We start from the raw sequence: 13,433 nt of genomic DNA, 5'->3' as shown, positions 1-13,433 counted from the left end.
TACAACAGCAGAAAACCACCTCAGGTTCCTCTACTGTCAGCCAGGAAAGGGAATCCGAGTCTACCATAGGCTCACTGGACCTTCAAATGTCCAGTTCTCAAGCATAATATTAAGACATAAACATGTAACAGTGGATTTATTTCCCATATAAAGGATTGAGTTACACCTCAATCAGAGACAGTGCTTATCTCAACGACCAAAACTCTTATGGATAAATATATAATAAACGAAAAAGTATAGCAGATCAGCGCGTGGTCAGATTATCCTTCAAATCTCGGCCACGTTTTCTTTACTGACCAGAGCAAAGAATTAACATCAGCATTATTTTAACAAAAATAAATTTAAAAGCATGTTAAAATCTCCTACATCCCTCCATTTCTTAATTTATTAAATTGTGTGCTGCATCAAGTGCTGCTCACCGCTGAATAATGAGTGGACGTGAAGGTCATTTTTTTCAATTACAGCAGTGATTCATTTCATCATTACACGTAGGACAAGCATGCAGAGATACACTATATTGCCAAAAGTTTTGGGACGTCTGTCTTTCCATGCACATGAATGTAATATGGAGTTGTCTCGCCCTTTACAGCTAGAACAGCTTCAACTCTTCTGGGAAGGCTTTCCACAAGGTTTAGGAGTGTGTTTATGGGAATTTTTGACCGTTCCTCTAGAAGCACATTTGTGAGGTCAGGCACTGATGTTGGACGAGAAGGTCTGGCTCTCAGTCTCCACTCTAATTCATCCCAAAGGTGTTCTATGGGGTTGAGGTCAGGACTCTGTGCAGACCAGTCAAGTTCCTCCACACCAAACTCACTCATCCATGTCTTTATGGACCTTGCTTTGGTCAGTGGTGTGCAGTCATGTTGGAACAGGAAGGGGTCATCCCCAAACTGTTCCCACAAAGAGCATGAAATTGTCCAAAATGTCTTGGTATGAAGCTGAAGCATTAAGAGTTCCTTTCACTGGAACTAAGGGGCGGAGCTCAACCCCTGAAAAACAACACCGGAACTCAATGATCTGGAGGAGTGTCCCAATACTTTTGGCAATACAGTGTATGAATAGAATTAAAACAGTGTCCAGACTCCTGATGCCTGATGATGTTATCCTCATCAGATTGTACGTGTTTGAGTTCAACATTTTTATAAATCCTGCAGGAAATGAAGCTGGACTTTTATATATAACTCATATAAGTGCGCTGACCGGATATTCGAATATCACACCCTGTTCCTTCTCTACTTCCTTTCTGACCACAAAAACAAGCAAGTGAACAGAAACAGAGAGAAAACTGTTTCATGTCCATGTTAAATCCTCTGTGATGTTTCTATCTCCTTCAGCAGTCCAGAAAGCCAAAATATCACCACATTTCAAGCTGACCCTCTCTGCAATTTGATCTCAGAGCTCTATTTTTTATTTTTCCAGGACAGATGATCGCCCACGCTTCCCAAACCTGAATTTATCTGTGTTAAGTTTCTGAGAAGCTCGAATAAAAGCCTGACCTGAACTTCACACTAGTGGACCATCCAGGGATTTTTACTAGACACGCCGAAAATAAATATAACCTAGAGCATCATAGCGGTTTTTACACTCTACACACACACACACACACACACACACACACACACACACTGGTGTGGTGTGTGTGGTATCTCTGGGAGGGACTACCAGTAGGAATTTTTGGAATGTTTTGGAATATATTTTTCTTCAGTGAGATTTTTTATGATCCCTCAAGATCCAGAAGTTTAAGTGCAAAAGTTTGCCCCCCCCACCCGAAAATCGTATGAAACCATCAAGACATTCATTTTTTGTTCAAGTTCCCTCTGAACATCCGTTTTTATCTCCTCGCCTAAGCTCTGTGAAATCAGATTTTTTGGGTGGTGTGAAAGCAGACTTCCTGATTTCCCTTCTCTCTGTTTGAACTGGAACTCATTACACACTTTAATGAGGGACATTTTAAACAAAGGAGAGAGATGTCAAAAAGGACACAAACGCTTGAACTCCTTAACGAAGAGATTTGAATTTGAGATTCATACTTTAATATTTAATCTATAAGGTGCATCAGGGTTTTAATCTAATTAAGAAGAAAATTCAATTAAATCCATGAGAAAGCCTGGTCTGTTGATGGAATGCAAACAGAAGTGGGGGGTTTTCACAAAAGTTTTGGCATACACGTATGGCATTAATAGTCTACGGTGTGAACTCAAACATTTAGGAGAGGGATTAGAGGAGATGGAGCTGTCAGCTGATGTTTATCCATGATTTTAAGGGAATCGTATCTCCTGCACAGAGGCTCAGCTCTGAGATAAACCCACTTTTCCATGTGACGTGTGGGGAATGTAAAATACAGAATAATTGCCTGCTAATTACACAGTGAACATTTTTTCTCAATCTGTGTCCGAGGCTGTCTATCTCTCTGTCACACACACACACACACACACACACAATTCACTTTATTCCCAACTAACCCCTTTTATATCTGTGTCAACTCTCCTTAAATCCTTAGAGACATAAACATAAATAAATCAACTTACCTTCACTCTCCTGCGTTGAAAATCTCTCCTCTCTCCACTGGCTCTTAAACAGAATGGTTAAAATCTCTCTCTCTCTCTCTCTCTCTCTCTCTTTCTCTCTCTCTCCTTCACTCTCAGTCTTGTCTTTCTCCTCCTCCCTCTGCTTTCCAGCTCTCAGCTCTGAGAAAACTTGTAGATTTCAGGAGGAAAACAGAGAACTTCAGTTCTGAACATGAAAGTGACAGCAGGCGTGCAGCAGCGACCTCTGGTGGAAAAGAAGAGAAACGCAAGACAATTCCACTAATTTAATAAATTTAATACTAATCAACAATAATTAACGTTCACGTGGTTTATGAGTTTAAACATGTTATATTTAAAGTATATTTAATTTACATTTAGACTAAACTATTTAGGGTATTCCTGATCGTAAAAAATAAATATATATTGTTTTTATATATAAGTGTAATAAATATAAATGTAACAGGATGCAACATGACGTAAAAAAATAAAATAAATAAATAAATAAATTAATAGTCAGTTAAATATTTCAGCTTTACACAGCATTTGATATTAATCTTATAAATAAATGACTAACTAAATAACTAAATAATAAATTATTTTAAAAAATACAAAATAAATAATTATATAAAAATATGAAATATATTGATTGTGTTTAATGCATAATTATTATTTATGTGTAACTTTATACGTAACTGTTGTTGTTGTTTTTCCTATATTAAACTTTTTTTTCTTCAGCGCTTACAATATATTTTTTAATGGGAAAAAATACTCTCACACTACAATATATGATTGGATATTATAGTGCATTTTATGATTTTATTTATTTATGTTTTTATTGTATTTTATTTATTAGAAAATCATGATACTGGAATCTCCTGAAATTAGACCCATTGTGTGAAAAATGTTTAAATATAATTATTATGAAGTAGTTATGTCGTCCAGAATTGACAAAAAGATGCATTTATATAAAGTAAGTTTATAAATAAACAATATATTTTAATAAACCCAACAGAGTGCGTAAAGGAAAAGAGTTTAATGAAAGAAATCTGTTGAACTCTGTAGAGAATAGAGCTACTGTCCGTCTGAGGTTTGTCCCTCCTCATCGATCCCATTGGTTAAACTCCGCGGTAGGATGACGCTTTTCATGTCTGTCATTGGCTACCCATGAACGTCAATCACCTGGGATAAAAGGTTCCGCCCTCCTCCGACAGCAACTGCGCGAGACACGAGGGCGCGCGCTCTACTTTGCTGGGATCTTTTTTTTTTTTTTTTTTTTACCCCGTGCCCGTGGCCTCGTGCTCGGAGCTGCAATTCTGTTGCGTTTTTTTCCCTTCACGCGCGCACCTCTGTAACGGTATAAAAGGGTTCCCTCTCAGCGCCATGTCTCAGTCGCCTGACAAACGCCGAAAGATGGAGTCTGTGCTCGAGCAGCTGAAGAAGTACACGGTGGTGGTCGCCGATACGGGGGATTTTAACGGTAAATCCAGCCGGTACTTCCTGGTGACAGTTCAGCGTGTCGGGACTGCACATTTGTTGCGTCATATACATAACTATTTTTAACATTAGTACATGTCTGTATAGCTCGCTTTACGGAACTTTATAATGGGTTGCGCGTGCGTTTAGCTGGAGAGCTATCGCGCTTCCTCAGCTGTGGACCGTCAAGTTAGCCAGTTAGCCTTGGTCTGCTAGCCTGTTAGCTAGCTAGCTACCTATATCGCTAATGCAGTTTTATCCGATTAACAAAGGTTATTGTTAGGATACAAATTATTAAGTTAACATGTCTTAAATTATCAAACAACATATTGATGCGTAACTGATGGCTGATTAATGATTTTTGCTTCTTTTTAGCATCATATTTAAGTTCATCTGTTCACTTTATTGACCTGTACAGAGGTTAGCTTTCCGTCAAAGTTCAGAACAGATCTTTTGTTTCTTTAGTAGATTTGAGTCTGCCTTTTTTTTTTTTTTTTAAACATATTGAGTTCTTGTACAGTTACAGTGTAAGTCTGTGGCCGTGCGTGACGTCACACCGCACTGACCCCCCCCCAATTCATTCAGCTCCAGTAAGAATCTGAAATCATGGTCACTTTGTTCTGCTGATTTGTGCTGAACAAAACAGAGCAAAGTGTTTATTTCTTTCACAAGTTAATTGGTTTCTACGACTCTGACGTCACAGGCTTTGAGACTAGTGAACTGGTTTAAAGATATTGTGAATTAAAGTGAGTGTAGAAAACTGCGGGGAACTGAAGGAACGGAGGACCGTTTACACTGTAGAGATGTTGGATTGGTCAGAGGAAGGGGGTGGGGGTGGGGGGTAGCCTTGCATGTTGTATGGAATTTGCCCAGAATTGTGGAAAACTCAAATGTCCAAATGTCACTTGAGCTTTATTCTGACCGGATTAGTTTATCAGCATGAAGAGGTGCTGGATTAAGGCAACAGTTTAATCAAAATAATTCATAATCATTCAGATTTCCAGAAGTGGAAGCTTGTGTAGATCAGACACCTTGTTAAATTTACTCTAACATACTTTGTTGTTGTTTTTCCTTGAATTGGTCACTCGTCTGTGATTATTCTCCAGCTCTGAACGGGTCGAGAGTGTAGGTGTGGACCACAGAACAAACACGGCTTATCAGTAAATGGTGAAACAGTCAATCACTCAGGATTTAGTAAGGTTTACGTTGCTTAAGAGTGCTCAATAATCTGTTTACCAGAAGATATCTCCTTTTTTTTTTGTTTTTTTTGTTTTTTTTAACGCCAAAAAGCTGAGCCACATCGCCCTGTTTTTTGTTCTTTTATTGAATTGAATCAGGAAGTTTTGAGGCAATCTGGTCTTTGCTCATTGTCTGTGGTGTAAAGCAAACATTTCCTCATTTCTTGCGAAGTCAGTATGACGAGACAGAAACGAGCAGATCGGGTCACAGTTTGGCTTTCTGTCTCAGGATCAAGTGTCCCGTCTCTCACCGTGTCCCCATTAAAACAAAACATTTTTATAGAAATATAAAAGTTTAATTTAATCCCGAGCATGCAAATCTAAATATAATAATAAGTAATTGAAATAAATAATAAGAAGAAGAGAATTGTTTTATAGAACAGTTTTAAAGTGCTGGAACAAATATATTAAAATAAATAAACAGAAATGTAATAGAATGCAGAAGATAAACTAAAAGATGGCGTGAAAACGAGTACAAAAAAAGATCGCAAATAAAAAATAAAATCTATGGAAAATATATTTAAACATTTAATGTGTAAGGAAAAAATATATTTCAAAAAACTAATTTAGAAGGATATGTAAATAAAAGTTAAACAGAACTAAAGATAACTCTAAAGAGGAAGTATTTTAAATTAAAATAAAAAAAAAATACAAACGTTTTTATATGTTTAATGCATATGTTATATGTACAGAGCTTGACTGTGTGTCAAATAGTCTATTAATTTATTTATTTACATAATAAAACGATGAGAATGCCAGGGCTAAATCTCACTGCACTCTCGGAATGGCATTGTGGGTAATGTAGTTGACCATTAACTACAGAGTAACTAGAAGTTCTTAGAAGAACTAAGAAAATGAAGCTTGGACAGTGTTAACATTTCATGATTAAAGGTTAACATGCAGATTTTTTAAGCTTATTTTATTTTAAACTTTCAGTGCTTTGTTCTCTTTTTGTCTTTTTAGTAGTTTTATTTAAACTGATTACAGACTACAGCCTGCCCTTCACAGCTATAACAGCTTGAACTCTTCTGGGAAGGCTTTCCACAAGGTTTAGGAGTGTGTTTATGGGCATTTTTGACCATTCCTCTAGAAGAAGCGCGGTCATTTGTGAGGTCAGGCACTGATGTTGGACGATAAGGAAGTCTCCGCTCTAATTCATCCCAAAGGTGTTCTATGGGGTTGAGGTCAGGACTCTGTGCAGGCCAGTCAAGTTCCTCCACACCAAACTCACTCATCCATGTGTTTATGGACCTTGCTTTGGTCACTGGTGTGCAGTCATGTTGGAACAGGAAGGGGTCATCCCCAAACTGTTCCCACAAAGAGCATGAAATTGTCCAAAATGTCTTGGTATGAAGCTGAAGCATTAAGAGTTCCTTTCACTGGAACTAAGGGGCCGAGCCCAACCCCTGAAAAACAACACCTGAACTCAATGATCTGGAGGGGTGTCCCAATACTTTTGGCAGTATACTGTATTTTAAGATGAAACCATGGCTTCCTTTTTGTGCATCAAATAATAATTGGTAGCAATTTGTGGAAGGAAGTTGTGTGCAGGGGAACTGAAGAAACATCTGACCATGTGGTTTAAGATCTGACTCGCTTTACACATCAAACCTATATGGAACTGAGAAACATGAAAAATAAAATCCCAGAGTAAATATAAAGTAAATAAAAACTCACCTGTCTCTCTGAACCGATTGTGAGCAGTAATGTCATAATGCAAGGTGTGATCATCTACCTGGTCTGCTTTTTTGCTGATGGAAAGTGACCCAGACTGAAAACCTGCTTTAGTCAACAAATTTATGAAATGCATCTTATAGCAGGTCTGTGTTTATCCTAGTACTTGGAGTTAAACCCGTTTTTAAACAAACTCTCCCTTTCAGAATGCTGCGTGTCTGAACTTGCTTTAGTAACCGGCGAGTGTTGTAATATGGCGCAAGAATTAAAGGACACTTCTTAAATCCTTCTCGGTTTGAACAGCTGAATGAAAGCTGATCTGAGAACAGATGGAGAATGTTCAAGTTTAGCTCAGTCATGTCGTAAATCATTGATCATGAAACCTTTTAAAGAAGGCTTTCTTTCAGTCCGCGTGTTTACGGATCAGACACGGACGGGATTCTTGTGCAATTCCTACAATCTCTGAAGCTTGTGATGTGATACGAATGAAGATCAATGAGCTGTGTGACTGACGACGTGTTTGGTGTGGAGTTGATTACTTTTCTGAAGTTTGACTACTGAAACAGTTAGCGTAATTAAATTAGCATATTTCTCAGACGTGTAGATTTATCCGAAGCAGCCTTTTCCGAAAGGCAGAATACAAATGAGGGATTAAGTTAGAGTTGAGCTCTCCTTACATTTTTATTTTTGACATCTACAGCGATTGAAGAGTACAAGCCCCAGGATGCTACGACAAACCCATCGCTCATCCTGGCAGCAGCAAAGATGCCCACTTATCAGCACCTCGTGGACCAGGCTATTAAATATGGTATTGCCAATGGCGGGTAAGAGATCTTGCACACCTGAAGACCTTCACGCGTCCTGTGTAGTAGAGCTGAATTTTAACATCAGAGTAATAATGTAATAAAGATGATGCTATCATTACTCAAACCTTTTTTCTCAAAATAAAAAATGGCAATCAAAAAATGAATCTTGAAAGATTGATCGTTGCAGAGGTGATTTGATCTCTCTGATGTTAGCTGACCCTCTGAAAGCCCCACCCACATAGCTCATTATTCATACTTGGGATTAATCAGCAGTTTTAGTATTACTTGTATTACTAGTGTAATTTCCTAATGAATGATTATATTTATAGTATTGAAGAGGAGCAGATCACCAACACGATGGACAAGCTGTTTGTCAGCTTTGGAGTGGAGATCCTCAAGAAGATCCCAGGTCGAGTCTCCACCGAGGTGGATGCCAGGTAACGTGTCACGTCTGATTCTTATGCGTTCGCCGCTTGTGTTGAGGAAGACATTCGGACTTAGTGACCCTTTCTCTCCCAGGTTATCGTTTGATAAAGACAGCATGGTGTCTCGAGCACGGCGGCTCATCTCTCTGTATGAGGAGGCTGGAGTGAGTAAGGACAGAGTGCTTATCAAGCTTTCTTCTACGTGGGAGGGCATCCAGGCTGGCCGGTATGCTTTGTTTTTGTTTTTTTAGTGGTTAAAAAATTTCTATTAGTGATTTTTAATAATGTGATGTAATTCTCAGGGAGCTGGAGGAGAAATATGGCATCCACTGCAACATGACCTTGCTGTTCTCCTTCGCCCAGGCGGTGGCTTGTGCCGAGGCCAAGATCACCCTCATTTCACCTTTTGTTGGCCGCATACTGGACTGGTACAAAGAAAACACAGACCGCAAATCCTATGAGCCTCACGAGGACCCTGGTATGTAGAGGAGATCCCGTGCATGAGTGAAGAATGTACTAGAAATGGACCTTTTTAATATAGTGCAATATGTAGAAATTATCTTAAAATATTTTTCATATTAGATGTTGCGTTACGTTTCATAAATAAAACCTTTTCACATTCTGGAATATTCCATCATGTGTGATTTCCATAAACCTGATTGACACACACTCTCCTGTGTGTGTTCTGCTCGTACAGGTGTGATAAGCGTAACAAAGATTTATAACTACTATAAGAAGTTTGACTACAGCACCGTGGTGATGGGGGCATCCTTCAGGAACACCGGAGAGGTCAAGGCTTTGGCTGGATGTGATCTTCTCACCATTTCCCCAGGCCTGCTGGGAGAGCTGAGTCAGGATCACAGCACTGTGTCCCTCGCTCTCACCTCAGAGAATGGTCAGTGACATGAGCACTCTTAAGACTGTTAAGAGAATGTCTGTGGGAGAAATACTTAGTGTGTGTGTGTGTGTGTGTGTGTTCATGTACAGCAAAGGCTTGTGATCTAGAGAAGATCCACCTGGATGAGAAGACCTTCCGTTGGCTGCACAACGAGGACCGCATGGCTGTAGAGAAGCTATCAGACGGCATCCGGAAATTTGCTGTCGATGCAGTGAAGCTCGAGGGCATGATCAAGGTGAGGTTTTATACCTGGGGTCAGGTTCTCAGACGGGTTTTGACCAGTGATCCATTTCAAAGCCATTTCATTCCAGTTAAGCAAGAACTATCTCCACTTTCAGTAGACTATCAGTTGTGCCTGACTGGAATAAAAAACCTGTACACACACTCCTGCTTTATAAACAATTAAACATTTTCATAATAATTATCTCCAACGTGTGATCAGTGTTTGAATTTAATGTATTTTTTATATATATATATATAAATTACACACATAAACACATGAATGTTCTTTATATTCCACAGGAGAAGATACTCAGTGTGAAAAACGGACAGTAACTCTATTTATAATCCGTGAAGACCCCGTCCATCATGAAACTCCTGATCAGCCTGTCACTAACGGCTGAAACGGTCAACCTGCTTCTGAAGCTGAAACTCATTCCATAGTCTTAAATCTCTTCGAGCACTAAGCTCCTGCACTAATCATAAACTTTCTGTCTGTTCAGAGATAAACTCCTCTGAGAATCAAACATTCCTATTTTTTTAAAATAAAATACTAGAATATTAATAGAACAAACAAAAATAATAATCTGTGGGATATACAGCACCCAAAGGGCCTAAAGACAGCAATGTGTCCACATTTATGTTTTTTTATAGTTTTTTGTTTTTGTTGTTGTTGTTATTATTATAATAAATTGACCATCAGCTTCACTCTTGCTTCAAGGTTTCAATAAAGAAACAGTATTGGGGGAAAAATGACATGCGGAAATGCAATTATTATAAATGTGTGTGTTCTGTTTGAGTTGAAATACAAGCTTTAAATAAGTTTGCAGTAATTTCTCCCTCAGTGATTATATACTGAGTATACACTATATTGCCAAAAGTATTGGGACACCCCTCCAAATCATTGAGTTCAGGGGTTGGACTCGACCCCTTAGCTCCAGTGAAAGGAACTCTTAATGCTTCAGCTTCATACCAAGACATTTTGGACAATTTCATGCTCTTTGTGGGAACAGTTTGGGGATGACCCCTTCCTGTTCCAACATGACTGCACACCAGTGACCAAAGCAAGGTCCATAAAGACATGGATGAGTGAGTTTGGTGTGGAGGAACTTGACTGTCCTGCACAGAGTCCTGACCTCAACCCCATAGAACACCTTTGGGATGAATTAGAGTGGAGACTGTGAGACAGACCTTCTCGTCCAACATCAGTGCCTGACCTCACAAATGTGCTTCTAGAGGAACGGTCAAAAATTCCCATAAACACACTCCTAAACCTTGTGGAAAGCCTTCCCAGAAGAGTTGAAGCTGTTCTAGCTGTAAAGGGCGGGACAACTCCATATTACATTCATGTACATGTAAAGGCATAAAGACACTGCAAAACCTTTGGAAACATAGTTTATATAAATTCATAATATTTATATAACATATTCCCACAATCTAACTCAACTAAAACAAATACATTACTGTGGTGTCAATAATCATAATCAAGAGCCAAAACAAATAAGCTTCATCAAAAATACTTTCATTAAACAATTACTGGAAAAGTGACATCTTTAATTCTTTTAAAAAAACCTTTTTCTTCAATTAGTGCTTCTAAATCTAGTGATACACATCCATCTGTTTATTTTGGCCCTGTATATGCTCTACACTTAAAATGTCCCCTGTTTGTTCCTCTAGACCAAACAAACCTATCAGGAACCTAAGAACCTTTATTTAAACAAACCTTACAACACAGAGCATTGTGACTCTTTCCATACCAGAGAAGGAACCCTTTTATCAGCCTTTCTGAGTTTGGGTTCTACGTTCATGCTGTGGAACGACTCTGCTATTCTGTTGATCATCATCAAACAGGAAGTTTGGGGGGAAAAACATCATTGGAATGATTGGGATTGAATAAGCAGATAAATAATTAGATTATGGTGTGCTGCTGCTGCAGATTAGATCACACAGACACACACACAGGCCAGTTCTTGCTCTGGAGTCTTGCTGCACCAAGAAGAATTACACCAGAGCTAAATTACTGCAACATCCTGAAAAGAGCAATATCCACTTTCAACAGATCTGAAAAAGAAAACAAGCTCCACTCCAATAAACAGCAAAAAAACAATCTGGGGCATGCTGTTATTGGATAATAATCAACACTGGGATGCAAGTGTTGTCATCGTGAGCTGATTATTTTACTGTAACAGCACATCCTGTAGGGTTTTATTCCTTTATGGACCTTGCTTTGGTCACTGGTGTGCAGTCATGTTGGAACAGGAAGGGGTCATCCCCAAACTGTTCCCACAAAGAGCATGAAATTGTCCAAACTTTCGGAAGCATTAAGAGTTCCTTTCACTGGAACTAAGGGGCTGAGTCCAACCCCTGAAAAACAACACCTGAACTCAATGATCTGGAGGGGTGTCCCAAAACCTTTGGCAATATAGTGTATAATTTTATTTAGTTTTGTTAGTAAATTTATGTGAGTTCAGCAGCTAATAAGAGAGAAGTTAATTTGTGTTATAGAATACTTGGAAAGACAGCAGCTTGCTAAAACTAGTGATATTTACAGTATCTGTCCACTTTATTAGGGATATATTCACTCAAAAAATCTAATCAGCCAATTCTGTGTCAGTGATGTCATGTATAAAGCCATGAAGATGCAAATTAAGAGCTTCAGTTAATCACATCAAATATCAGAATCTCTGAAAAACATCTCAGTGGGTGTAAAAAAAAAAACCTTACTAGTGATGTGCTTGTTGCTGGTTTGGGAGAACTGCAAATTTCCTGCTGGTATTTACACATTCAAACAGAATGGCGTGGAAAACATTGAGTGAGCATCGGTTCTGCAGGAACCTTGATGATGAAAGAAGGCTAACAGAGAGTGGTTAAAGCTGATAGGACGTCTGTAGTAACGTAATTACTTTGTTCAATTGTGGTGAGCAGAAAAGCATCTCAGTGCATCAGTCCATGAGGTGGATGAGCTACACCAGCAGAAGACCACATCGGTTTCCCTCCTGCCAGCCAAGACTAAGAATCTGACCCAATCTGTATTTTGACTTCATATAATGCACTAAGTATTAAAACATTGATATTGTTCTTGATGTGTTATAAGACATGAATACACCAATGTGCATAATACCTTATGAATGCATTATAATGTTATGAATGTATCGCAGGAATTTTTTTTTACAAATAACAATTTTTGTTTAAAAATTTTCAAAAAAAAAAAAAAAGGTTCATTCTTATAAACTATATTGCCAAACGTTTTGGGACACCCCTCCAAATCACTGAATTCAGGCTCTGAAAATTCAAGAATAGTACTGTGATAGGCTGCCATCTGTGCTATAAGTCCATTCATGACATTTCCTCACTACTAAATATTCCATGCTCAACTGCTCAACAAGTGGTGTTATAAGAAAGTGGAAGCAATTGGGAACAACAGCATGTAAAACCACAGAGCGGGGTCAGTGCATGCGGAGGAACACAGTGTGCAGAAGTCACCATCTTTCTGCAGAGTCAATAGCTACAGACATCCAAACATTGTGTGATCTTCAGATTAGCTTAAGAACAGTGCATAGAAAGCTTCGGGGAACGGGTTTTCATGGCCATGCAGCTGCGTCCAAGCCTCACATCACCAAGTGCAATGCAAAGCATTGGATGCAGTGATGTAAAGCATACCGCCACTGGACTCTAGAGCAGTGGAGACGCGTTCTCTGGAGTGACCAATTACACTTCTACGTCTGGCAAGACTAACAAAGCATCAGATTTCTGGAGAGAGTATTTCAGCACAGTTTAGTAGTGAGGACTTTATGAATTTCTTCACTAAAAAATTGATAGTATCAGGAACAGAATATTGGATGTTCAACCATTGATAGCATCCGGTGATCCAGACCAGCCTATAGCTCCACACTTAAAGCTACAGTGCTTTACCAGCATAGGGCAGGAAGAGCTAGTTAAACTTATCACCACGGCTAAACCAACAACGTGTTTGTTAGATCCAATTCCAACCAGATTGCTGAAAGAAGTGATACATGCAGCTGGAGAGCCTCTTCTTAATATTATTAACTCTTTGTTATTTCTAGGTCAGTTATTAAGCCTCTTCTTCTCTGAAACTGGACCCTGATGTAATATCAAATTACAGACTGATTTCAAACCTTCCATTTATATCTAAAATATTAAAAAAGGTGTCA

The 13,433-nt window shown here is 38.7% G+C and overlaps 2 protein-coding genes across 2 annotated transcripts in view; one reads left to right on the top strand and one right to left on the bottom strand.

The window, feature by feature from the left end:
- The window catches only part of tspan4a (tetraspanin 4a), a 152,440-nt gene extending 149,755 nt beyond the window's left edge, over nucleotides 1-2,685 (bottom strand). Inside the window, exon 1 of the mRNA XM_058387765.1 lies at nucleotides 2,529-2,685. The gene's annotated coding sequence lies outside the window, so the exon portion shown is untranslated. The remainder of the gene's footprint in view (nucleotides 1-2,528) is intronic.
- A 1,095-nt stretch (nucleotides 2,686-3,780) lies between these two features.
- On the top strand, nucleotides 3,781-10,014 carry taldo1 (transaldolase 1). The gene is made up of 8 exons (XM_058387763.1): nucleotides 3,781-4,005; nucleotides 7,614-7,737; nucleotides 8,049-8,156; nucleotides 8,239-8,370; nucleotides 8,447-8,622; nucleotides 8,842-9,039; nucleotides 9,132-9,277; nucleotides 9,565-10,014. The coding sequence occupies exons 1-8, from the start codon at nucleotides 3,909-3,911 to the stop codon at nucleotides 9,595-9,597; spliced, it is 1,014 nt and encodes a 337-aa protein (XP_058243746.1). The 5' UTR covers nucleotides 3,781-3,908; the 3' UTR covers nucleotides 9,598-10,014.
- Nucleotides 10,015-13,433: the final 3,419 nt, after the last annotated feature.

Source organism: Hemibagrus wyckioides, linkage group LG04, assembly GCF_019097595.1.
Source record: "Hemibagrus wyckioides isolate EC202008001 linkage group LG04, SWU_Hwy_1.0, whole genome shotgun sequence".
NCBI lineage: Eukaryota > Metazoa > Chordata > Actinopteri > Siluriformes > Bagridae > Hemibagrus > Hemibagrus wyckioides.
Note: the sequence above shows the minus strand (reverse complement) of the source record. Positions and strands in the feature narration are given on the sequence as shown.